This window comes from Solenopsis invicta, chromosome 4 (genome assembly GCF_016802725.1).
Source record: "Solenopsis invicta isolate M01_SB chromosome 4, UNIL_Sinv_3.0, whole genome shotgun sequence".
Taxonomy (NCBI): Eukaryota; Metazoa; Arthropoda; class Insecta; order Hymenoptera; family Formicidae; genus Solenopsis; species Solenopsis invicta.
Window position 1 is genome coordinate 18,411,978 of NC_052667.1, and position 27,998 is coordinate 18,439,975.

At 30.6% G+C, this 27,998-nt stretch overlaps 3 protein-coding genes across 9 annotated transcripts in view; 2 read left to right on the top strand and 1 right to left on the bottom strand.

Annotated features, from left to right (window-relative positions):
• The first annotated feature begins 2,103 nt into the window (after positions 1 to 2,103).
• LOC113005264 (general transcription factor IIH subunit 5) lies at positions 2,104 to 27,191 on the top strand. 2 transcript variants are annotated; one of them, XM_039448272.1, is made up of 3 exons: positions 2,104 to 2,252; positions 24,743 to 25,118; positions 27,128 to 27,191. In XM_039448272.1, exons 1-2 carry the CDS (start codon positions 2,218 to 2,220, stop codon positions 24,927 to 24,929), a joined length of 222 nt encoding a protein of 73 aa, XP_039304206.1. In that variant the 5' UTR covers positions 2,104 to 2,217; the 3' UTR covers positions 24,930 to 25,118; positions 27,128 to 27,191. The 2 variants fall into 2 exon arrangements, with proteins under 2 accessions (XP_039304206.1, XP_039304205.1); XM_039448271.1 differs by lacking the exon at positions 2,104 to 2,252 and adding an exon at positions 2,372 to 2,486.
• On the top strand, positions 2,109 to 27,653 carry LOC105203003 (zinc finger HIT domain-containing protein 1). The gene is made up of 3 exons (XM_039448268.1): positions 2,109 to 2,252; positions 24,743 to 25,118; positions 27,128 to 27,653. Exons 2-3 carry the CDS (start codon positions 24,980 to 24,982, stop codon positions 27,451 to 27,453), a joined length of 465 nt encoding a protein of 154 aa, XP_039304202.1. The 5' UTR covers positions 2,109 to 2,252; positions 24,743 to 24,979; the 3' UTR covers positions 27,454 to 27,653.
• The window catches only part of LOC105203004 (meiotic nuclear division protein 1 homolog), a 37,678-nt gene continuing 11,933 nt past the window's right edge, over positions 2,254 to 27,998 (bottom strand). For 5 of the 6 annotated variants that reach the window (XM_039448264.1, XM_039448263.1, XM_039448262.1 and 2 more), the window contains exons 2-5: positions 17,498 to 17,729; positions 17,321 to 17,426; positions 14,263 to 14,409; positions 2,254 to 2,441 (exon numbers count right to left, since the gene is read on the bottom strand). In XM_039448264.1, the coding sequence (XP_039304198.1) occupies positions 2,304 to 2,441; positions 14,263 to 14,409; positions 17,321 to 17,426; positions 17,498 to 17,724 (618 nt within the window). In that variant the 5' untranslated portion in view covers positions 17,725 to 17,729 and the 3' untranslated portion in view covers positions 2,254 to 2,303. Of the gene's footprint in view, positions 2,442 to 14,262; positions 14,410 to 17,320; positions 17,427 to 17,497; positions 17,730 to 22,121; positions 23,341 to 27,998 lie in introns of those variants that run through there. The other variant, XM_039448265.1, reaches the window with a different exon arrangement.

A 27,998-nucleotide genomic window follows, 5' to 3' on the forward strand; every position in this document is an offset into this window, starting at 1 on the left:
TTTTATGAGAAATTTTTTTCTAATTAGTGTTCCAATGTTTAATGTACTTAATAAAGTGTAAATTTTTACAGTAACAATTGAATTTAATTGTTTAGTTCAAACTGATTTGGAAACATGTAAGAAGAAAACTTTAAAACTTTTAAATTTGTTCATTATTTTTTGCTTTGGTGTATAGAACCTGTAATATCTCATTCCCTACTCTTCGGTAACAACCAATCACACTACTTGTTCTAGAAGAAAGATAAGTCTGTTGAAGTTTCTTTGCATAGATTATAGGTTTACGTAACCTAGAGTTAAAATCTGGTTGTGAAACGCGATAGAAGTTTAACCGTGGCGTTAAACTTGACGGTAGTTCAACTAAGCTCGGATTAAACCCAAAGTTGTGAAACTGGGCCTAAGGGCCAGTTTCACAACTTAGTTTAACCGGAGTTTAAATCTTTAAACTTGGTTTACGGTAAATATTGTGTTCCACAACTGTCTTAAACCTCGGTTAACGTTGTTAAACTGCGGTTAAAGTTGAACGGCGAAATTCGGGCGTTTAAAGTAGATAACCGAGGTTTAATACTGCAGCGCCACTGCTTTCAATAATCTTTCGAGTATTGTACTTCATGACTGATATCTCCACGAAATTGTAAAAAGGTTATGTTGCAAGATATGGCTCTGGAATATATGTTATCATCATCTGACGATGAAGATTTTGTGCAAATAATAAATCGACGCCCGAGAATAATTAGAAGACGACCGTCATATTTTGAAGAATTTGATGACATTGATTTTTATGCTCGATTTCGCTTAACCAAGGAATCTGTTACTGCAGTCTTAAGAGAAATCAAAGAAAAAATTTCTCATAAAACAGAACAGTAAAAATAGTTTTGTAATATTATTAAATTAGTACTTATAGATTACATACTATGATTACGATGACCATATATGTGTTTTTCCAAAGAACAGTTTTTTTTTATTTCGAGTGGCTGTCTTTTAGATTTATTTATTTTTTTCAAAACTCAATTTTGTCTTTTATTCTAATCTGTTGTTCTTTATTTTATGAGAAATTTTTTTCTAATTAGTGTTCCAATGTTTAATGTACTTAATAAAGTGTAAATTTTTACAGTAACAATTGAATTTAATTGTTTAGTTCAAACTGATTTGAAAACATGTAAGAAGAAAACTTTAAAACTTTTAAATTTGTTCATTATTTTTTGCCTTGGTGTATAGAACCTGTAATATCTCATTCCCTACTCTTCGGTAACAACCAATCACACTACTTGTTCTAGAAGAAAGATAAGTCTGTTGAAGTTTCTTCGCATAGATTATAGGTTTACGTAACCTAGAGTTAAAATCTGGTTGTGAAACGCGATAGAAGTTTAACCGTGGCGTTAAACTTGACGGTAGTTCAACTAAACTCGGGTTAAACCCAAAGTTGTGAAACTGGGCCTAAATAAGTGTACACTTAAAATGAAATAAATAGATGTTTCAAAGTTAACGAAAGCAAGAAAGAACGTTCCAGTGCAGTCTAGTGCAGGAATAGAAAACAAGCCTACGCAATCGACCCCCTAGGGGGGCCTATTCTCGAAAAATATCGCATACGAAAATATACGAAAATACTATAGTATACGTTACACATATTATAGAATTCCCTAGTATTTTCGCATGCGATATTTTTCGAGAATAGGCCCCCTGAAGACCTACAGTCTATTTAATTTCCCACTTCACCACCAGATGACAGTGTCTTGCTTTTTGTTTCCCATGTTAAATACAGAGCTTTTATTTCTTAAGGGCCTCGCACATGAAATGCATAACAGAGCATAAGCGTAACATAAAGCCTCTGGACCAATGGGAATCTTATGTAAATCAATATGGCGACTTTATGTTGGATGCTCATTGGTACAACGGTCTTATGTTGTGCTTATGTTATGTTATGTATTTCATGTGCGAGGCTCTTTAAGGGCCTGGCACATGAAATGCATAACAGAGCATACGCATAGCATAGGATCTCTGAACCAATGAGAATCTTATATAAATCAATATGGCAACTTTATGCTGGATGCTCATTGGTCCATCGGTCTTATGTTGTGCTTATGTTATGCATTTCATGTGCGAGGCCCTTTATAGTATATATTATGGTTTTACCCCACGTGATTTTTGCAACTGTTTGCAACGTTTGCGAAGGATGCCGGTAAAAACATCCACCGATTTAAGGAGAGATAATTGCAAGACATGGTAAATGTGACAAAGGGCATTTTAGTCGAATGGTATGTTTGTTCGTAAAAAATAATTTATTGACAAATTACATGAACTCAAATTCATTCTTTGTAATCCAAATCCTCGGGAATGTTGAATTGTTTGTTGAGAGCCTGCTCTGAAATGCCGAATTTATTTTTGCACCAGCTCTGTAGAGAAAATATGTTGTCTGTCCATATGTTCGCCACATCTTTGTATCTCTAAATGGAATATTATATAAAAAAAAAGGAGTATTACATAAAAAGGTAATTATGAAGGAGACGGTCCTTCTCACTGATTTTGATAAAATTTTACATATTTGTTCATTTTGAAACATACATTAAGAATCTGAAAGAAAAAATCGTCGCTCTCAAGCGGGTAAAAAGTTATGAAGTATTAAATAACGACGTTTGTGAGGTTAGGAAATCTGTCACACTGACATAGAGAGACCGAATATATTTTTTAATTATTGCACCTGAAAGTAAATGCTTAAAAGGGGGAGGGGCGAAGCCCCACCCCCTTTTAAGCATTTACTTTCAGGTGCGATAATTAATTTTGCTGTGTGACAGATTTCCTAACCTCACAAACGTCGTTATTTAATACTTTATAACTTTTTATCCCCTTGAGAGCAACGATTTTTTTTTTTAGATTCTTAATGTATGTTTCAAAATGAACAAATATGTAAAATTTTATCAAAATCGGTGAGAAGGACCGTCTCCTTCATAATTACCCATAAAAACAATAAATACAATGACACACAAAATAGCAACTTTCTTACTCTGATTTCATTTAATTTTATTATACATTGTACATACTTTAATACACAAAAAAAGGAACATTCTTGTTTCAAGAAAGTCTTATAAAAATGTTAAATATTGAAATAAGACTATGTAGCATTAAACAATTTGTTCACATGAAAAATCTTTTTATAATTTCATTAAGTAAAACATACTCTTATTATTTAATAATGATTATGACTTTAGAAGAAAAACTATCAGAGAGAAAATAATATTTTCAAAAATTAAAATTTTTTAATAATGTCAACAGAAACATTGTGCTCTCTATTTCTACCAATGTAGTTAAACTTATTTAATCTTAATTTAACTTGCTCTTTATCTTTTTCCAATTCTTAGAACTAAAGAAAGATAAAAAGCAAGTTAAAAGATCTGAGTTAATCTGGTAGAGGTAGGCATTAGACGTCTATTAAACAATATTGAAGTAAAATTAATTTTATTGAAATTTAAGATTATCAAATTTTTTAAAAATGATTAAATTATATGTAAGAAAGATTATTAAAATATTTTTTTCATATATGAGTGAAAATATAATTTTTTGCTTATGTATGAAACAATGACTGTTAAATAAAATATATTTTTTCAGGGGGGAAAATGGTTAATATAGAGGCTAGTGACCATCAAGTATTATTAAATTAATATTAATTTAATAAAAGTGATATTACTAACTCTTATTCGATTATAACTGTGTTATATGATCAAAAGTAATGGCGCACAGTTTGATTGAGTCTGAGAAAGTATATAAAATCACACGAATACATAAAAGCACTAATTGATCCAGCTACGACCAAAGAAGGCCTTCTTGTTTAGATTTGTATGTTACATGTATCTGTTAAATATCTTTCTAGTTTAAAATATATTACTTTTAATCTGAGGTCTTTTTTTGTATGAACAGAATGTAGAAACTGTAACGTACTTAAAGATCACTTAATGCTATAAAAAGAATAATAAAATGTTAAAAGTCTAATTTAAAATGTATGTATCTGATATAATGCATGTAATACAAAATTTCATTGATAGGAAGTTGTTTCTTTGTAATCTTGAATATTCATCTGTCATAATTTGTTATTTAGATTTATATTAAAACTGATTTCTATTAATGCTTCTGAACATTTTTCTTAGAATTTTCTCTATAATTTTTCAGAATTTTTGTATGAATTTCACAATTTTATATAATTTCATATGAAAACTTTAAAACATTTCTTGAATCTTTTGTATACAAATTGGAACACTACAAATGTTGAAAAAGTTTATGTCTTCTAGATTTCTTTGCATATAGAGCGTTCAGCAATAGGTGGAAGAAAAAGAGTGATTTAAAAGTGATTTAGATGATAAAAAAGTGAAAATCTAGAATAACAAAATTGAGATTAAAGTTTCATTTCTTTAATTATAAATGTTTAAGTATTCATGTAAAAAGTGTTAAAAATATGTGAATATGTAGACGTTGACAATTAAAAAGCAAAATCTCTGAAATGTTATTCATTTTGTAATTCTGAATATTTAAATCAACAATAGAATATTGAAATAATTTCACTAATAATTATATACCAGGGGGTCAATTCTGTATTATTCAACTTTATGACAATTACAAAAGTGAGTACATTTACTAGAATATTAGTAATTTTATTGGTCAAAAACTAGTAAATTTGCTTTTGTAATTTTTACTCAACCTATGTGATATAATAGAATTATATATACTTTATCTTTCTAATACCAATATTTTAAAAATCTTTAATGAATTGGACGTATGGAATATAACTAAAATTTTTACCAATATACATATAATTTTTTAATTAATACTGGTATTATATTAATATTGTTATTATGTATGTAGAACATTATTTTATATCTTATATAAGAACTTTCACATAAATATTTTTTATGATTATTTTGAGTTATGATTTGTAAATGTTATTTGTAATATGTATAGCATTTTATAATAGAGTTTACTTCGCAATCAATAAAAGTCATAAAAACAAAAATCATATAACCTCATTTTTATTTAATTTTAAAGAGTAATTCTAAAAATAACTTTTTGATCTCATGATTTTAGAACAGAATTGTATGCCAAATGATATTTTATGATCAGACATCCATTACAAAAAAATTTCAAATTGAGGCAATTCTTTAAAATATATTGAGATTTAAAGTAGTCAAAGTTTAGTAAAATGCCATACACTTTAATAATACAAATTTTTGTGTCCATTTGATAATTTAAAACTTTATTCCTTTTATTCCTCTTTGAAACTGTTTCCTAGTAGCATTTTCTGCAGAGCAGAATCTGCGTGCAGTTAAATGCAGCAAAATTGAATCAGATGTATGCAGAAATCGAACTTATTTGAAGCAGATTCTTTCCCTAATTACAGTCTGTAAATAGAATGTTACAATTCTTGCAGCAGATATGTGCAAATTTCTTGCAAGAATCTGCCTTACAGAATCTTTTGGAGGACTTGAACAGAATGAGGAAATAGATTATAACGTCCTGCTAGCAGAATTTGTCAAGATCAGTTGTAAGATTTACAGCAGTCTTGCAGCAAATTGCTACTAAGGTTGACAATGAATGTGAGGTTAAATATAAAAAATTCAAAATATCCGATTTAATATGGCGGATTATACATTTTTAAAAATGTTTTAATTTCTGTGAAAAATATACAAGAGCTTCTTGGACTGATTATAAATTTGAAATTCAGAAAAAAATGGCTGATCTAGTATAACGGACAAATTTTTTTTTAATGTATGTATGTAACTCAACTCATATTTAATACTCAACAAATGATTTGTTATACTAAACATGATCAAAATTAAGGAACCGAAACATTTATGTGTAATGCTTTTATAAAAAAAACATTTGTACACACGAATACCTTGTGTCGGACTCTTCATTGACATTATATTTTATGTTTATGATGTATTTCATTTGAGCCTATAATTTACAATTTTTAAAATTAAAACTTTATTTTTATAAAGATCAGTGCTCAGTCGATTTAAATTGACTAAATTTTTATAAAACACTTCTTTCATGATGTATATTGGGGTGTTGGTGATTGAAAGTCTCAATTCAGATTATAAGAAAAAACCCAAAAAACCCCTATATATTTTTCATAGAAATTAAAAAATTTTTTAATATATGGTCCGTCACATAAAAGCAGCCGTTTTAAATTTTGAAAATCTAATTTTCAATCTAATTAAATTTGTTTTCAGCAATTAGCAAAATCTCCAGACATGAAGCGGGTCATTTCACGCCATTTCAACTATGTAGTTCAGAATTAGTTACTTCATTATTTTTAAAAAATTTTTATTATAATAACTTATTTATCTACGTTTTGAATGTTTAAAATCGATTTTTAAAAAATTTTTTAACCTTACGTTTGGCTGCGGCGATTATTTTAAGTCGAAGGCATATAGCAATTTTTTAATTTTCAAGCATTTACGTTAAATAAGTAACTCTTATTTTATTTGTTTGATTTGAATAAATCAAAAGCTATTCTCTTCAACTTAAAATGCTATTACTTTAACCCTTAAACACGTAAGTGGGTCTGAAAGACCCCATATGAAGTTTTGAACGCTTGCTATGTGAAGACGGAATGAGATAAAAGGTTCGGACCAAGACATAAAAAAAGTTTGAAATCTCCTCTTTCGATTGATATGGTTGATCAACTTCTTTGGTCAACTAGAATTCGAACGACACGGCAGCAAAGTTTTGTTAGGGTCAATGTGACCCATATAGTGTGTAAGTAAAACCTTTTTTGTGAGTATTTTACATAAAAAAAGCTGGGCAAAATACGTTCGAACAGGTTGATTTGCGAATGTTACTCGCATGTACTTTGTCTAAAGTTGGAATACTATAAAATGCTGTAAAAAAAAAGTTTTCCCGAAGTATATCATGAAACACATCAATTTTCATTTGTTTTTTGTTGCAAAAATATGATTTTTTGAAGGAAAAGTGGATTTTTGACTAATTTCTCATTTTTGCTTAATGGTTTTTCTTTTATAACTTCGCAATAAATTATTTTTCGGCAATGCCGATTGTGCAGTCACACTTCTGAGATTTTGAACTTTCGTTTAAAAAAAAAAAATTGTAGAAAAATATTGATTGTAATCAAAGATATAGCTTCTCAAAGTTGAAAAAGTCTCCCAGACCCAAAAATGTGTTTCCGTATTTTACAGGATCGGTGTGTTTAAGGGTTAAGGTTATTACAACTTTTTTCTCTACAGTTAAGAGTTTTTATGTTATTTTGAATTTTTTCCGAAGTACTAATTTTATATGTTTTTCATGTTTAAGTCAAATGTCTGCGCGAAGAAGACAAAACACTTCAATCAGTTGTTATATGTGAACAGTGAGGTACCGAATAAGATTAAAAATAACAAATTCGATGTGTTTTGTTCTTCATTTTCTCTACAAGTTTTCAAAAATAAAGAATTAAAAAAAAAGACAAATATTTAGCTGTAACTAAAATGAGCTAAACTAAAATTTCAGATTCTAAACGAAATCTGAAATTTGCATCTTTAGTTAAACCTTTTCATGTGGAATATTATATTAAAAATTGATCGAAGTGATCTGCAGAATAAGAAATATAAATAATGTGAACTGCGCACTGCATATTTGTTGGTCTTGAAACATAATTCTTACATAAAGCCAGAATAATAAATTCAAAAATTAACGAGCAATTTAATAATTTTGATGCTAACAAAAGAAAGGTCCCTTCTATAAGAAAGGTCTTTGTGATAGTACAGGTGAAATTGTTAAATGATTGATTTCCAAGATTTTACTTTAAAAAGCATTCTGTGGACAGATTTTCCACAAAAGCCTTGTTTAAATTTTATAAACAAAATATTAATCTTATTTATATTTGTTAACATTCAAGTAATAATTTGTTAATATTCAAGAAGAATTTATATATGTTAACTCATGAGTAATAATTCGGCGTTATTAGAAGAAAGGTTTAATAATATGTTCTGAATATAAGAAAAACACACGTTTTTTCCCTATTATTAAAAATCGAATAAGATACGATAATACATCAGAGTCAAAACATATCGATATAAAAATAGCTCGAGTATACATATAAATAAATAAATATATATGTGTGTGTGTGTGTGTGTGTGTGTGTGTGTGTGTGTGTGTGTGTGTGTGTGTGCGTGTGAGTGAGTGAGTGAGTGAGTGAGTGAGTGAGTGTGTGAGAGTGTGTGTGTTTGTGTTTGTGTTTTCAAGCTATTTTTACATCGATATGTCATTATAGAAAAGCATTTATTTAATTCTTCAAAACTCGAATTTTTACAAAAATGAACATTAAAAAGCTTAAAAAATTTATTTTGACCAATTGCGGTCGAAAATCGTTTGTGGTATCAGTTTTCTTGTTCAATGGAGAATATATTATGATATACAGAAACTTTAACATTTATTGATAGATAGCGCAACAGTCATAAAATGCTTAAAAAATGCAATTTTTCTTAAGCCTGGCCCTTATATCAACAGCAGATTTAATTTTCTTGACAAATTTTTGTTAAAGAAAAATGTTTTTATATAAAATATACTTTTATAAAAAATATATTTTATAAAAAGTATTTTATAAAGTTTTTATAAAATATATTTCTATAAAAATTTTTAAAAATATTTTTTATAAAAGTATATTTTATATAAAAATGTTTTTCTTTAACGAAAATTCGTCACGGAAATTAAATCTGGTGTTAGTATGAAAGCCAAGTTTAAGAAAAATCGCATTTTTTAAGCATTTTATGACTGCAACGCTATCAATAAATGTTAAAGTTTCTGTATATCATAATATATACTCCATTGAACAAGGAAACCGATACCTCAAACGATTTTTGACTGCGATTGGTCAAAATAGGTTTTTTAAGCCTTTAAATATACATTTTCATGGAAATTTGAGTTTTAAAGGATTAAATAAATGACTTACTGTTAGTATTTTTGGCTACAAAAATTCAAGCTTTATATATTTGATTCTTGGCAACAATATCTCAATGATCAGCTCAACAGGATATGCCTCAATATGATTTTAAAAAATTAAAATACCATGTCACGTCGATTTTCGTGTTTAAATGACTACATCGATCTCTAAAACATTTAAAAAAAATCTAAACAAAAAACGAAATTTACTTTTGCAATATATACTTTCAATTTCCGGTGAAGCACATGAAGAAAAAAAATAATTGGTTTTTTTGGACCACCCTAATAAATATATAAATATATATGTACACACACACACACACACACACACACACACGCGCAAGCGCACGCACACACAACATGGGCTGAAAAGTCCCGGGATTTTTTAGTAGATGGTGCCACTACAAAACGAACATGATTTATTTCGAGAGGTTCATCTGTTACTAGTTTATGTGTGAAGTTTCATGACATTTCGTTCACAAGCTACAGTCCTTTAAGTGTTGTTACCTTCGCCTTCGTAAAAAAAAAAAAATGGAAAAACAGGAATGTCGCATATTGATTAAACATTGTTTTTTTTATGGGAAAAACTCCTGAACAATCAATGAAATGATTGAAGAAATGTTATCCCACATCTGCTCCTTTGAGAACAACAGTTTATCGATCATTTAGTGAATTTAAAATGGGTCGTACAAGCACCGAAGACGTACCTCTGGAAGACCAAAAGAGGCTACGAATCTGGAAATCGAATCGTATTGAGTGATCGTAAAGTTGCGCGAGTTAGCTGAGGCCGCTCTCAAAAGAACGGGTGGAATACATTTTGCACGATGTTTTGGATATGAAAAAGCTATCTGCGCGATAGGTGCCGCGTTTGCTGACCGTCAACCAAAAACAGCAACGCGTTGATGATTTAACGGCCGGTTTGGCATTGTTGCAACGTAATCGAGCGGACTTTTTTTGACGTTTTGTGACGATTGATGAAACGTGGATCCATTACCATACGCCTGATTCCACTAGGCAATCTTCAAAGTGGCTGAAAAGCCACGAAAGTCGACCAAAGCGGCCAAAAGATCAACGCTCAGCCGGGAAGGTTTTGGCCTCTGTTTTTTGGAATGCGCATGGCATAAATCTTCATCGATTACTCTCCCGTAACTGTTCTTCCCTGCAGAAGGGAAGAACAGTTTACAGGAGAGTATTATGCAGTGTTATTGGACAAACCAAACGACGGAATAAAGAAAAAACGGCCCCATTTGGCGAAAAAAAAAGTTCTGTACCATCACGATAACGCACCGTCACACACGTCCTTAAAAGCGATGGCTAAATTAGACAAATTACGATTCGAATTGGTTGTTCACCTGCCGTATTCTCCAGACTTGGCCCCCAGCAACTATTATCTGTTTCCAAACTTCAAGCGGTGGCTCAGGGAAAGAGATTCACATCGAATGAGAAAGTTATCGTGGAAACCGAGGCGTATTTCGAAGGCTTGGATGTTTCGTATTACAGAAAAGGCATTGAAATGTTGGAAAATTGCTATACCAAGTGTATTGCACTCGAAAGCAACTGAGTTGAGGAATAAATATAACTTTGTCCAAAAAACGCTTGTTTTCATTAAAAATCCCGGAACTTTTCAGCCCATGTAATATATTAGGTGCGCAACTAAGTTCCCGCTGTTTGTCAATAGATGGCTCCAGCAGTAAGCGCTGGTCTATTTAAACATATCCAAAACGTCATGAACCAAGCTTAGATATATGGTAAACAAACCGTGTTGACACGTTAGTGATTTTGTTTTGGCGTCATATACTTTTGATTATGTGAAAATGTCTGATTTCGTACCAAATAATCGTCATTTGTGGGAAGTGTTGATTTTCTTATTTCATTCGAAGAAAACGGCGGCTGAAGCGCATCGAGAGCTGCAAAAAGTTTATAGAGATGCTGCTCTAAGTGAAACAACGTGCCATGATTGGTTCCGTCGCTTCAAAGATGGTGATTTCGATGTTGACGACCGTCCGCGTGAAGGAAGGCTAAAAACATTCGAAGACGCTGAATTGGAGGCATTGCTCAATGAGGATCCGTGCCAAATGCAAAAACAGCTTACTTCAGCATTAGGAGTTACCCGCTAAGCCATTTCCAAGCGATTGCAGGCGTTAAGAATGATTTAAAAGCAAGGAACTTGGGTTCCTTATGATTTGAAGCCAAGGGACGTTGAGCGTCGTTTTTTCACCTATGAACAACTGCTCCAGTGGCAAAAAAAGGAAAGGTTTTCTTCATCGCATCCTGACGGGTGATGAAAAATGGATTCATTAAAGCGACCCAAAGAAAAGAAAGTCATAGGGACTGCCCGGTCACGCTTTTACGTCGTCGGCTCGGCCGAATATCTACGCTGCGAAAGTTATGCTGTGTATTTGGTGGGACCAGGTCAGTGTTATTTATTATGAGTTGTTGAAACCAAACGAAACCATCACTGGGGAACAGTATCGACTTCAATTGATGCGACTGAGCCGAGCACTACGCGAAAAACGGCCATAATACGAGCAGAGGCACGACAAAGTAATTCTACTGTATGAAAACGCTCGGCCTCATGTTGCCAAACCCGTTAAAACCTACGTGGAAACGCTCAAATGGGAAGTCCTACCCCACCCGCCATATTCCCCAGATATTGCGCCGTCCGATTATTACTTGTTACGTTCGATGGCACATGGTCTGGCTGATTAGCAGTTCCGCTCATATGAAGACATCAAAAAATAGCTTGATTCGTGGATAACCTCAAAAGACGAACACTTTTATCGTAACGGTATTCGAGTTCTGCCAGAAAGATGGGCAAAAGTTGTAGCTAGCAATGAGCAATACTTTGAATGATTCATTTGTAACCATGTTTTCACAATAAAGTTGCATTTTCATAAAAAAAACAGCGAGAACTTAGTTGCGCACCTAATATATATATATATATATAATATATATATATATATATAATACACCCAAGTCATATAATAAAGACAAAATACAAAATGTTATTATAACAACTAAATAAATAATTATTACTTAAATAATTTAATTCAATCACATATTGTTACTCATTCCCTCATATATGTGTTATACTTTACAAGTAAAACTCATGATTTTTTATAAAATTAAAATTACAATAATTTTTTATTTTGCAAATCGCCTTGACCATTTCAATATAATGCTGCACATGAAAAGATTTATTATGCAAATTTCAGATTTTTTTCTAGGTCCCCATTTTAGTTACAACTTCTCAAATATTGGATTTTTCTCATTTTTGAAAGCTTGTAAAAAAAAAACAGAACAAAACATCTAAAAAAAATACAGAACAAAACATCTAAAATTTGTTATTTTTATATTTATCTTAAATTTGTTTACATAAAAAAATTAATTGAGGTGTTTTGAGATACTATAAAATTAGTATCTCGGAAAGAATAACATAAAAAACTAATTTCAGGGAAAAAGTTGTAATAACCTAAGAGAAAGAGTATTTTAGGCTGAAGAGGCTTTTAATTCATTGGCTTTTAACTCATTCATAATGACTTTTAATTCAAATCGGATAAATAGAACAAAAATTACAGCAATTAACGTAAATGTTTGAGAATTGAAAAATCGCTATACTCCGCTGACTTAAAATAACTGTCGTAGCCAAATGTAATGTTAAAACATTTTTTTTTTTTAATTGACTTTGAACTTTGAAGCTTTAACTTTGAACTCAAAACGTAGTAAATGAAAATAATATCAACATTAAAAAAAAATATTAACCATTCTTGGTTGAAATGGCATGGAATGACTTGAGTTTTAAATTATTGGATAAATATAAAAAGTCGTATTTCAAGCATATGAGCTGACTTTAATGAACTTTGACTACTTTGATCCTCACATACCTCTTAAACCGATACTCAACTTGTAAATTTTTTGTGATTGATGTCAAGTTAAAATTTGTTACACATTAGAAAGATATAAGACCAGAAACGAGCAAAAAAAAAAACAAATGATTTTTGATCACTCTTTAAACATTAATAATATCATTTCATTGTAATATTTACATGAGAAGAATAAACAAATCTAGTATATCAACATTTTTCTTATAATGTTAAAAAAATTCATTGTAAAATAATGCTGCTGATATTTTATTTTTACGGATGTATTTATAAATATATATTATTTTTTATTTTTTTTTTAAAAGGTATATAAATGAAATTGATTTGTGACAATATTAATGTTTAATATCGCTATATTATCAATGTAATATCGCAAAATTAGATGTATACCGCTACTATGTTATACCGATATTTATTTTATACTAATCGGTTTTTATGTTGATTAAAATCGAATAAAAGTATCGGAATATTATTAACACTTTTTATATTGTTTTAAATCCTTTATTTAAATGTTCACGTAAAAAGTGTTTAAAACACGTGAATATTTAAACATTTATAATTAAGGTTCCTGAGTAATCGGCCGAGAACTTCGCGTTGACAATAACGGTGGCGATATAATATCGTGGAAAGAATTTGAACAAATAGACGTGAAAAATGACGTGTTGATGAAATTTTGTCTTGCATACAATTTCATGCATGTTATTATACTCATTATGGAACAGCAACTTGTCTCGTATTTATCAAGTTTATAAAAATGGACCGCAAGATAAAATTATCTTTGAATTTTACGTAAAAGCATATTTTTCACTCCTTTCAATAGTTGTTTGTATGTTTTCCTATCTGAATAGGTTTTACTTTATGTGCCTTTTACAACTATTTACTAGTCAGGAGGAGAAAGGAGAATTCAGACTCATTTTTACAAGGGTATTAAAGTGATCTCATTATTCTATTTTATCCAAATTTTTATTTACAAATGGCACGCAAAAAATTTCAGCTTAATCGTGTAGTTTATTTACTAAATAGGCTTAACTTCATGTGCCTTTTATGATTATTTACTAACTGTCAAGGGAGAAAAGGATAGTTAAGGCCCATTTTTACAAGCGTTTTAAAACTGTCGTTATTTTGTCTTATTCAAATTCTTTTTATTTACAAATGACACACAAGAAACTTTTACATGATTTCTCATTTATGACCTCACGATTTCAATATAGCGACTACTCGGGAGCTTTAAAAAACGAAATCTTTGTTATATATCACAATTTTGTTATTCTTGATTTTCATCTTTGTCATCTAAAATTATTCCTTAAAAAAGAAATTCTCAGATTTCTAATTTTATAATTTTCGAAGAAATCAAAATTCAAAGAAGTTTAAAGTACATTTTTTTAAATCTTCATAAATTTAAAACATAAAATTTTTCAAAATAGAAGATACGAATTTATCAGAGAGGTTTTTTTTATACCTGCACTTTTTCAACCATTTCTGCAACTACTTCTGGATCGACACTACTGAATTTTGAAATTTGCTTCTTTATTTCTTGTTCTTCTTTCCGCAGTTGTTCTACCTCCTTCAATATTGTTCTTTTCTCTTCTGTATCATTTTTTAATTCCTGACATTTTAGATGGATGAGAACAAAATTTAAATTAATAGTAAGCTAGTTATTAATAAGTTAGTTATTAATAAATTAGAATAATTGAGGAAAATCGCCAATACTGGTATAACCCTTCTAAAGCGGCATCTTTTCTTGGAAATCAAACATATTGTATTAATACTGATTTGCTTACAATGAGAGCCCTCGACCAATGTGTCACCGATTTTAATAAAATTTTATGGATGTGTAGTATTCCGACTAAAACGGTTTTATTTATTTTTGTCTAGACTGTATAAAAGAACTAAAAGCTGTACTATAAGTACTGAAAATATTTAATCGTTATTTTCTCGAAAATGTCGTAACTTGCGGTTTTACTGTAATAAATGTGTGAGTGAATACTACACACCCATAAAATTTTATTAAAATCAGTGACCCGTTGGTCGAGGGCTCCTTTTGTTAAATAATTAAAAAAATAAAAATCCGTAGTTCATACAGTTTTTTTTCTGTATAAAATCTATTAAAAACGAATTCATAAAAAGCAAAAAGAAAATTTGCACGATTTTCTCTTGCAAATTGTATAGTTTAAACAATAGTGAGCATTAGATAAATTTACATGTTTGTAGCTTTCTAAAACTGTTTTATATATTTTTTTTTTCTTCACATTTTTCTTATAATACATATATATATATATATATATATATATATATATATAATATATATATATATATATATGTATGTATGTATGTATGTATGTACACATACAAGATATCCGAAAACTAGGGAACTTACCGCTTTAAGAACATAGAGAAGATGAAGAGGAACAAAAAAGTCTTATACCATTTTGCAATATTCGTTATAATCATTGAGTTATAAAATAGAACGTCTGAGCCAATGTCCGATGACGCCGCGCCATTGCTCCTAGCTCCTAGACAATGGCGCGCGGCGGGAAAGGTGACGCGTTGTCTGAATTGGCACGGCGCGACGGTTTGAATTCGCCACAACGTGTATATATACACTACAAAAATCAAATATGTTATTTTAGCTAAAGCTTCTCTTTACACATTTCATAAAATGTAAGTCTATGATAAATAACACACTTGATTTTTGCAGTGTATGTACACGCAGTGCAACGGAATTCAGATCGTCGCGCGTGCAAATTCAGACAACGATGCGTCACCTTTCCCACTGCACACCGCGCCTAAGCTAAGCGCGATGGCGCGGCGTCACTGGCTTAGACATTTTATTTTATAACTCAATAATTATAATTCGCAAAGTGGTATAAGACTTTTTTTATCCTTTTCATCTTCTCTATGTCCTCCATAGCGGGAAAATACGCAGTTCTGGGACACCATGTATAATATTATATATATTTGAACTAAAATTAGAATTACAGACATTAAATTATCACGTAGAATTTAATCGTATCACACAGAAGTATGTGTATAAATCTTATTTTAAATTTCTTAAACGGAACAAAATTAAAAGTTACATTAAAAATAAAGAAAAAATTATATATGTATTTGAACTAAATTAGGACCACAGAAATAAAATTATCACGTAAAATTAAGTCATTATAAAGAAATATACTTATTATACTTATTTGAAGTATTTTATGTAGGATCTCTATAAATCTAAAAGTTACATTATAAATCGATTTGTGTTTAGTCTTCGACATATTACATAATCCGTTATCATGTCCACACATGACGTTGGACATCTTTTTTACTCAGTAATTGTTTATTTATTTATTAAAAATATATGTTTCAAAACTGAAAAATATGTATACGTTATTGTATATGTTTTTAGCCACACAATATTGTGATTTTATAAAGAAATTGAAAGTCTTTACTATAATTAAGTTCATTCCTCATGAACAAAACACCAAACAATTACATATAAGTAATTCCAAAATACATTTCTTATTATATTATCCACTCTTGTGGTCATATTAAAATTAAATTACTACAGATTATTTATTATCTAAAATGTCTTACTCTCTTTCCTTTTAATAATAATAATTATTACAAAATACGAAACAGTATTATAAAAACTGCTATACTATCTGATAGAAGATACTTTTTAACAGAGTTGGTAAATCATTTTAAGGCTCCTGAGTACTCGCCGCGACCATATTGAAGTCGTGACATTAGAAGCGAGAAATTGCATGAAATGACATGTAATTTTGTCCGACGTGCCATTTGTAAATAAAGTCGATTTGGGTAAAATAGACTAATCAAATGGCTTTAAAACACTTCTAAATATCGGTCACGACTATCCTTTTTTTCGCCTAGCAGTCAGTAAATAGTCGTAAAAAGCATGTAAAGTGACGCCTATTCTGACAGGAAAACACGGATAGCTATCGAAAAGAATGAAAAATGTGCTTTTATGTATAAAATTCCAAGAAATTTTATTTGCGGCCCATTTTCACGAATTTGGTAAATACGAAACAAGTCATATTTTCACAACAAAACACATAATAACAAAATGACATGCACGACAACATCTCATCGTCATCTGTCACATTTTACTGTCTATTAGTTCTAATTTTGTCCGCGGCGGAATATCGCTACCGTCAACGCGGAGTTCTCGGCTGAGAAGTCAGGAGCCTTAAATTATTTACACGAAATTTGAATTATATGTGACACTTAGAAGGACCATCCGAAGAAGATTGGAACGTTTGTCATAAATATAAATAGCATTAAAACTTTAAACAATTACTATTTTAATTTATAATTCGAGACATCTTTAATCGGCCTAGCTCAATAGCCCAGTTAGATTTATTTATTGAAATTTTTTCAATTGAAATCTATCAATTGTTTAATAATTGTTTTTATTTTCAATTTTTATTTATGAAATACCCAAAAACAAAGTAATATGCCAATATAGGTGATTTTCCTCTAATGAACTAAATGTCGATTTTTGTATTCACCTTCTCTTTCTGTATCTCTTTCTTCAGTTTCTCAAGATTAAATTCTGCCTCTACTATCTTTTTGCTCATATTAGCTATTCTGCGCTCTGTTGCAGTAATATTTTCTCTGTAGAATATTATATCATAAATAATTTTTTTCTACGATTCAGATGTAACCACGTAATTTTCGCACATTACCCTGGAAATCTCCAAAAATATGTTGAAGTACCAATTTTCTCTGATCGTACCAAACCATCGTCCACTAAAGCTTGTAACACATCCTTGACAGCTTGTATGATGATGTTCTTTTCCTTTGGCGCGATCTTTTCGAGTTCCTTTAACGTGAAAAATTCTTTCTTCTCGTAAAATATTTGCAACATCCTCACACGCTTCTCGTCGAGAGATACTCCTTTTTTCTTGGACATGATATCTGCACAAAAGAAACAATATCAAATTGAAACTAGTATTATAGAAAACGGGCTCAATAAACGGGCTGAAATAAATCACAAAAAGTATGAAGAAATAATATTAATAAGGAGCCAAATACTGAATGTTCGCATGTAATAAAAGTAATATGTTCTGCATAAAACACAACTCGAAACGTTTTGGCCCTAAATTTCTAGACTATCTTTAGTATAAATATTCGCATAAATATAAATAATCGTAGGTATTAAATTATGAATCGATATTACATACATTTTGATTGATTTATTATAACATTGAAGAATGAGATAGTTGGAGTAATTCACTTAGTTATCGGGATCCATAACTTAAAAAAGTATTTGTTAATTTGTAAAGCATGTTATGATACATGAATATGAGCAGTTAAAACTGAAATAATTTAGATAATGATATAAAAGCAACGATATAGAAATCGTTGCTGACAATACGGAAAAATTTTGTAGATATTTTAAAATTTTGGAGTGATCGTGATCGTGCCGAAGAAAGTTGTGCGTCTGCTCTCTGTACCGAAGATCCGGATTCAAATCCCACTGATCAAAAACATCTGATTTTATTTGATCGCTACCGTGGACATAGGAATATAGGGACAGCGCAGAAGATAGGCGAGGAGTGTGATGTTGAAATGCGGGGGGGGGGGGCGACTGTGCTTAAGTTTTATTGGCTACGATTATGAACATGCTTTCAGCCGTGTAACATAACGACTTAGCTGTCAGTTGCAAATAGTTAATGAAACAAATTAATATAATTTAATGACTTTGTTGAAGAAAGTTCATTGATTGCTTTTTCTTTATCAATACCATTTAAAGTGATGTAATTCAACTTAATTTTGACATAATTTTGTATTATTGTTCAAATTAAGTGAATAATATGATTTTCCATCATTGAATGATTATGAACGTGTTCTATCAGATTCTTAACATCAGTTCCTATAAAGTTTGTTAAAATTTTATTTGTTAAACAGTGGCAATGATATTTCTTTTTTATAAATGTGTTGCTATTGTAAAGAGCACAACAAGTTTTGATTTCATATTTATGAGCAATTAATATCACATCATGGGAAGGGATTAATCTTCCACAATTTTTCCTATTTATTAAATTATTTTTGTCGGCTTTTGCTATTAATACAGTAATACAATTCAATGTATTAATTAATGTATTTAAAATTTTCTCTGGCTGTTATTTTTACGAGATTTGAAATATTAATAGATTGTTTGCATGTACTGTCAACACATGCGCACGCGCACGGTAACGGTCAATCAGACTTAGGCACACTTTATTTCGTCGCAACGTCTCGCAATGGATTCCTTCCCCCCGCATCGCAATGCTCTATCCCTATGTTCTTATGTCCATGATCGCTACCTCTTGAAAAAACAACAGCAAACCACCGAGAATATCTTGTCAAGAGGACCCTTCTAAATCAGAACCGGCATTTAAACTGTAGGTCCCGTATATCTATATAAATTATAAAAAACACACACAAAATACATTGAGGGGTCACTATGCTCTGATAAAAGTTAAGGAGAGAGAATTTTGTAAATCTTTTTTTCGATTGATTAATTTATAGATCCCGACGACTAACAAGGAGAAAACCATGTGACTTAACCTGGGATTTTGACCCGAATTTTTTTAATTATTCTGGAGACGAAAAAAAGTTTACGTTTCCCGGCGTTTGATTGAATAGGCCTTAGTTTCAGAGTAACAAATTTGTAAAAATTGAAAATATTTGAAACGCGCCATATGAGTCTTCCCGGTAACTGTACTTCCAACCAGTGCAGTTGGCTCCGTGAGTTAGGTGCTTGCTTCATAATTGTAAGATCCGGATTTGCTCCCAGAAGTGAGCAGTAATTTTTTTTTAATGAGTGTTTTTATTTATTTTTATTTATTTTGATATATAGTATGCAAATTTTTTAAATAGAAAATTTAATATTATTTTAAACATTAATTTAAATTTAATTTGAAAGCAATTTTAATTCAAGTAATAATATTTGAAATAATAAATAGGTAATAATAATAATAATAATATATAAGTTATTTGTAATGGATAACATATAAAGGCAACGTATTTAAATTTTCAAATTGTTTAAATTTAAAACCGGTAAAAGAAGCGGATACAAAATGATAAATGAACGAGAAGTTTTTAATCCCCTTGCAGGTATGTATTTGGTTATAACACCGAAATTTTTTCATGTGTATTTTTTTTTTACAAGTAAAAAACTTCATCCGAAGAATCTAAACTTCTCTTGAAGTTTTACGCAAAACCGGCAGTTCTCTTCGCGAGAAGACGCAATAAAGACTCATTCTTTAATTTTTAATTCATTCACAATTATCAACGGGGACTTTTACAGATATAATCAAGTACGCTTGGTTTGCATTGAAATTAATTCCTGAAAGAAATGTATTTCGAAACGTCAACGAAATATGTTTTCTTTCGGACTTACAGAAAAATAAAATCATCAAAATAAATAAAAATAAATAAAAACACTCATTAAAAAAAAGTTATTGCTCACTTCTGGAACCTGGATCTTATGAAGCAAGCACCTAACTCACGGAGCCAACTGGTTGGAAGTACGGCTACCTGGAAGGCTCATATGACGCGCTTCGGATTTGGCCAATTTTTACAAATTTATTACTCTAAAACTAAGGCCTATTCAATCAAACAGCGGGAAACGTAAACTTTTTTTTTTCGTCTTCGGAATAATTTAAAAAATTGGGGTTGAAATCCCAGGGTGAGTCACCTGGTTTTCACCTTGTAAGTGAATCATGCAAATCATCTCGATCTTTAATTATGACAATCAAATGTACGCTAAAGAAAATAAATTCTATTCTTCGATAGATCAATTGAAATATATGTAATAACTATATAATTCATAATTGAATATCTGTGACAGTTATTTATACTGAAGGTAGTACGAAAACTTATGATCGAAATGTTTATATTTATAATTCTTTTATTTTTGTACTTGTCAACATCCAGTGGCTCTTTATTGGCATTATTTCATACTTATTGTAAATTAATATACGAGGTGTGTTCAAAAAGTATCGCGAATTTTGAATTTTCGCGGGTTACGTATATTCGAATTTCGATCTTTTTGTGGCGTTATGTTGGTACTCATGTCTCTCACTTATGCCGACAAGCTCGGCCATTTTGAATGTTCACTTAATTGTTGACAGCTGCTTTGCTTGCACGTGTTTTGGATCGTCTTCGATTTTTACCTATTCAAAAAAATGGATCAAAGAACCTGTATCAAATTTTGTGTGAAAAACGAAATTAAGTGCGCGGATGCTTTCCGAATGTTGACTGTGGCATACGGAGAAGCTACCTTGGACCGAAGCAACGTTTATCGGTGGTACAAAATGTTCTCAGAAGGCCGAGAAGATGTGAACGACGAAGAGCGTGCCGGACGCCCGAGCACTTCAACAACAGACGAAAAAATTAATGAAGTGGAGAAAATGGTATTGGCCAATCGTCGAATCACCGTTAGAGAAGTTGCTGAGGACCTAAACATATCGATTGGCTCGTGCCATTCGATTTTTATCAATGATTTGGGCATGAGACGGGTCGCCGCGAAATTCGTACCAAAATTGCTCAATTGCGACCAAAAACAGCATCGCATGAACATTGCTAATGAGATGTTGGACTCTGTCCGCGACGACCCAAATTTGCTCCAGAGGGTCATAACTGGTGACGAATCGTGGGTTTATGGTTATGACGTGGAAACCAAAGCTCAATCATCTCAATGGAAGCTGCCGCACGAACCAAGACCGAAAAAAGCGCGCCAAGTTCGGTCGAATGTGAAAGTTTTGCTGACAGTTTTCTTCGATTGCAGGGGCGTGGTGCATCATGAGTTCTTGCCACAGGGTAGAACGGTCAATAAGGAATATTACCTGCAAGTTATGCGCAATTTGCGCGAAGCAATCCGCCAGAAACGCCCGGATTTGTGGAAGAACAAAAATTGGCTTTTGCACCACGATAACGCCCCTGCTCACACATCGTTGCTTGTGCGCGACTTTTTGGCCAAAAACAACACACTAATGATGCCGCAGCCACCGTATTCCTCAGATCTGGCCCCCTGTGACTTTTTCTTGTTCCCTAAACTGAAGAGGCCCATGAAAGGACGACGTTACGCTACGCTTGACGAGATAAAGACGGCATCGAAGGAGGAGCTGAACAAGATAAAAAAAAATGATTTTTTGAAGTGCTTCGAAGATTGGAAAAACCGTTGGCACAAGTGTATAATATCTCATGGGGATTACTTTGAAGGGGACAAAATAGATATTCATGAATAAATAAATAATTTTTGAAAAAACACAAAATTCGCGATACTTTTTGAACACACCTCGTATTCTATTTAATAATTACCGTTTCATATGTAAGCAAGAAATTATATTCTTATTTATATATGATAATCTTGCTTATCATTTTAATTTTCTTTACAAAATTTGATCTTAAAGAAAGGTATTAGAAAAAGGCCTATTTTCGCTGTATCTGGGAAAAGTAGACATTATTTTTTAATAATTTATGAGACGAATCACTACACTACAGGGTAATTTTTAATGGTTGTACCCACTTTTTACCATAGGTGCACGCATTTGTAATTTCTAGTATAATAATATGTTAATTATAGCGATTTCGGCTGGGGCACACCGGTTGCACATTTCAAGTGTCGGTGCAACTTTTGTGTTTGGCTAGTCAAATAATGCCTCAATGGTGCCGCATGTTCGTTTGGGCTCGATACACCTCATAAGTGCATATTGGGTGTACATAAAATGGACCTGAGAAAATAGTCAGAGCCAGTTTGTGTGCCACTGGTAAGGTGGCACACCGATGTACCCCAGCCGAAATCGCTATTTGAAATATATGTCTGTCGATAAATCATATTCCTATGATAAAAAGTGGGTATAATTATTAAGAATTACCCTCTATATGTATTGATGATACATAATGTGATACATTACATTTTGATATTGTAAGTATAGATTATCTTATAAAAAATACTATAATAGTGAAATATCGGGCGAAAAAAAATTTTCGTTACACTTGCACGGCGATTCGCTAGAACTGTCTCGATCATGTACAAGCGTACGACCATTACGTATCTGATATTTTCGCTAATAAATATAATATTTTTATAAGATATTTATACTTTTAATGTCAAAACATGTATCATCACTATCTCACCAGTACAAAGAAATAAAAGTGATGAAAAATACTAGAATAACAAACTAGACTTTGGGTAAAAAAAAACTCAGTAAAAAACAATTTTCTACTTTAGTCTCAAAAATTTTTACTCAGATATGTATTTTATCTCGATATTTAATGTCATTATTGTTTGTAGAATTTTTGCACCTAAAAGATTTTTTATGTAAAGTTAGCAATAAACAATAAAAAATGTAGTACAATGACTAATTGTAAGTAGCGGTGGTTATGGATATATTTATATAGATGGTAAATCATTGTTGGAAGTAAAAACTGAATTTAACTGATTTTAAACTCATATTGTTTGATTAAATATATCTTTTTGTGTTTAATCACTAGAAATTTATAAATTAACCTTTAAACACGTAAGTGGGTCTGAGAGACCCTATATGAAGTTTTGAACGCTTGCTATGGGAAGACGGAATGAGATAGGAGGTTCGGACCAAAACGTAAAAAAAGTTTGAAATCTTCTCTTTCGATTGATATGGTTGATCAACTTTTTTGTTCAACTAGAATTCGAACGGCATGGCAGCAAAGTTTTGTTAGGGTCAATGCGACCCATATAGTGTGTAAGTGAAACTTTTTTGTGAGTATTTTATAAAAAAAAGCTGGACAAAATACGTTCGAACAGCCACGCAAGTGAATGCCGAAAGGCTATTCTCAGAATTAAAATTTGTACTATCCCTGCTAAGAATAAATATCGATGAAGCAATCCTGGAGGATCAACCTATATTGGTCAGAGCTAATCGAATTTTTATCAATGAAGTTTTTTGTAATCTTCTTTCATGTTTGTAACGCTCCGTATATACGTAATGAATTTTAAACAGTAATATTTCCTCCAATTTCTGAACATAAAATAAATAAAAAGAATGAGGTCTTCGATAAAACAAAATTTTTAAAGCTTTAAAAATTATATTTTAATTTTTCTGACACTTCTATAGCTGAAAAAGTTTAAAAATTTTAATTAAATTTTTAAGACCGTAGGTATTTAGTTTTAGATTCTAGATCTAAATATTAGAGGGTGTCAACGGAGAGTTACTTTCTTATTTCTTTGCTTTTATTATAATAATTTGCTAATAAGATTGCTATTTTATAGAAAACTAGTAAAAAAAAAACGACCACTGACGACACTGCAAGTTACTGAGATGAAACGACAGCAAAAAAAAGAGATAATCTTGAAAGACTCCAAACCTCCCATTCTAATAATTTATAAACTTTTTGTACAATAAACATGGGTTTTTTTTACAATATATGTATATTATGACTTTTATACATTTAAAAATTTTACAATAGGTAATTAAATATACCGGAAAAAAAAAAATTCAAATGGTTACGGTCCGAGGCTATACCTAATTTTCGGTTTTGTTTTCGAATTTCATTTAGGCCTGGGTCCGTGCGTAAAATATTACATTTTTATTTTAACATTATAATAATTATCTAAAAAATACAATATTGTTTTAATAATAATACAATTATCATACAATACAAATTCTAATTCTTGGTTTAACCCTTAGCGCTCCGTTGACTCCGCTACCATCTGTCATTTGTTTCGTAAACGTGCGGAGCGCTAAGGGTTCAAGATGATTTTTATCTGATATTTTTTCTTCTCAATTTACGAAAATTATTATTGATTAATGAGAATATATTTTTTTAAATAAAACTACAAAATTTCTTCATGTAAAAAAAGCAAATTTTGTTTGTTTAAGATTATTAAATTCTTTAAAGATTTTATATTTTTACTCGTATAATAATTTTTGCTTAATGATAAACTTGTATGTGTCTAGCGATGCGGCTATGAAACAGTTTCTCCTACATTTGGACGAAACGTCTGCCCTCGGAAGAAAATTTATAATTCAAGATTTGGATGAGAGACATTTATTTATATCTGCCGATATATTGGAAACTTTGCAAACAAAAGTGGATGATTTGATGGATCAGATATCATTTCCACTAGCAGAAAAGGGTATATAAAAAGAAAGAATTCACCTTTGTTTTGAGATATAATATCACAAATTTGAAAAATGGCTCGAGAATCTGGTAGAATAAAAGACGCGTGTCAAAAGAGAATTCTCGACGATGCTGCGCGTAAGCGTAGACAAAAAAAGGCATTGGAAGCATTGGAGCAAGACAATTTTCACGATGATCCACACGCCGACTTAGGTATGTGTTACATATGGAAAATGCTAGTATAAATCATTATACTTGAATTAAGGAAAATTATCTATTTTGCGCTGATTTTTTAAAGATTTTAGGGAATTTTTATTAAAAAACTAGGTAAATTTATTTCAAAATTACTTGTTTTGTATTTATTATTATTTAAAGATTGATTTTTAATTTTTTTAATGAAAAATGACTAATTTATTAACAACACATTTATTTAATCTTATATTCATCGATGATCATAATTTTGGATTTTCCTGTGAACTGAAATTAAAAACTTAAAGACACTTATCTACTTTTATGGCTGGGTTGTGCTTGGTTCGCATTAGTCCTTTCTCTTGAAACGTTTTTAATTTTTCCGACGAAAAGAAATCTTAGAAAAAGAAGCAAAAAAAATCTTTTTTTTTTTAATTGTTTTTCCAAAAATAAATTTTTGAACCTGATGGCTAATCGAATGAAAACTACATTAATATAGATAAATTTGTATACATTAAAAGTATTTCAAATAATTGCCAAAAATATATTTTTTAATATTTAAAAAAATATATATGAAGAATGTTCAAATATCAAAAAATAAATGTAAGCTTCAAAAGTTTATAATTCATATTTTTCTCAACAAAAATTTCTAAAAACAATATAAAAATAAAACCAAAAACAAAACTACTTCTTTAAGTGAAAACAAATATTCACTTTGCTTATTATCCTGATTTTTTTTAATATAATTTTGGAATATTCTTCAAAAGAACGTAAATTCTCTTTTTTAGCATATGATGAGTTTTCAAAATTTATGATAAGTAGAAGAGAATAGGGCAAATCATTGGACCGTGTTCCAAATAGGACGTTTTTAATTTAAATGAATACGGTTAAGTAGATTACGTGCCATTTCTAATCTAAAGTCCTTATAAGACACCGAATATGTGACAGCAGTTTGACAGTTTTCTATCATAATATTCATAAAATAGACACGAATATATATTTTCAACGATCGTGCGAGAACGTTTTAAAAATAGACAATTTTTGTAAATTATTATTTAAAAGGTGTTAAAATTTTGAAAGGTAATTGTTTTTAGATAAGTAAAAAGTGTAGAATTTAAAAAATATCAAGAGTTTTGTGTTTGTTTTGTAGTTTATATTGTAAAATTTGTTCCAAAGTTTGAAAGGACTCATATTCAAAATCGGATCTTTACATCAGAATTGCAACCTGATCGTACCAGATTTGATCCTAGAAATATTAAATTAATAAAATATGAGTCAGACTCGAAATAATTAAATTTTATTGATTTTGATTCTAATCATATAATAACGATATCATAAAATGATCGGAAAACGAAATTATATAAACTATCACAAATTTTTTCTTTTTAATAAAATTTTTATATTTTAACTGTCAAATTGCTCGTTTTTATACAATATTAAAAAAATACATTAAAATCTCTTAAAATTCTATCTAAAAATCGATAAAAATAGAATTGTCCGATTTAGACCAAGGAGTGGTCCGATTTGAAACTAATGGTTCCAACTTGTAGTTCGGACCGGAAAGTATTTTTACAGTATAGCTCAACAGGTGAGAGATACGTCAAAATTATTTTTCCAACGGTATTTTCGGTTTTACGATTAGACATCATTTGCGCCTTATAGTAAGCAAAAATTGTAAATAGGTCCGATTTACCCTACCTTCTTCTATATATTAAGACTATAAAAAAAATGTTCTTTATTAAGATAAAAAAGAAGTAAGTTGAGAGTAATCGCTTTTTTAGCAGTAGAATTTTGTATTTTTTGAATAAGTATGAATTTCTTTTTTGGGAATGTGATAATAAGTTATTCAAAAATTTGATAAGTACATTTTAAGATTGTTATAAAAAAAATTATTAGAAATAAAAGATAACTATTATTTAAATAAGAACAGAAATAAATTGTTTTCAAAATTGATATTTTTCTGTGTACAAAGCTGTTTTTTATTGAAAGCATCCTGTGCTACATAATTTTTTTTTTTTTTTCTTGTCGCGTAGTGATGAGCAAGAAAGTACCAAAATTCCAAGAGACGCTAGACAACAGAAGTGGCAGTAGAAAAAAGAAAACTCGCTCCGCGGAATATTATAAACAACGTTTTCGCAAGACTTTTGCTCAGCTCGTTGAGGAAGATCTCAATGTGAATCCTAATCCACCAAATTACGCCTGCGCTCAGGTACCGCCGTCCCGTTTACCCGAGAGACATTTTTGTGCGGTGTGCGGTTTTCCTAGTAATTACACATGTATACCTTGTGGTGCCAGATATTGCTGTGTCAAGTGTCTAGGCACTCATCTTGATACAAGATGTATGAAATGGACAGTTTAAGAATTTTTATATTGTTTACTCCGAGTATTAATTCAAATACAAAAGTATTTTAAAATCTTTTTCGAACAGAACAGATTTTACAATATATTATATTCTGATAATAAAGTATTTGAAAAAAGCTCTTTGACAGTAAATATTTAGTGGGCCCAGTAAGCAAAATGTTAACAGTATATTAATAGCATGCTACTTAAACCAAAAAATTAGCACTAACAAGGAGAGGATCAGGTGAGTCACCCTGGGATTTTGATCCCAATTTTTTTAGTTATTCTGGAAACGAAAAAAAAGTTTACGTCTCCCGGCGTTTGATCGAATATGCCTTAGTTTCGAAATAATAAATTTGTGAAAATTGGCCATACCGCGGCGCGTCATATGAATCTTCCCGGGAACTATTCTCCCAACCAGTGCATTCGGCTCCGTGCGTTAAGTGCTTGCTTCACAATCGTAAGATCCGGGTTCGCTCCCAGATGTGTGCAATATATATATATTTTTTAATTGTATTTATTTATCTTGATGATATTGATATAGTATGCAAATTTCTAAAATAG

Coding starts and splice junctions, on each gene's coding strand:
- LOC113005264 (XM_039448271.1), top strand. CDS start 2,446: ATGGAATATTATATAAAAAAAAAGGAGTATTACATAAAAAG. Junction 2,487..24,742: donor AAGGAGTATTACATAAAAAG/GTAATTATGAAG, acceptor GTATGTGTCTAG/CGATGCGGCTATGAAACAGT.
- LOC105203003 (XM_039448268.1), top strand. CDS start 24,980: ATGGCTCGAGAATCTGGTAGAATAAAAGACGCGTGTCAAAAGAGAATT. Junction 25,119..27,127: donor TGATCCACACGCCGACTTAG/GTATGTGTTACA, acceptor CTTGTCGCGTAG/TGATGAGCAAGAAAGTACCA.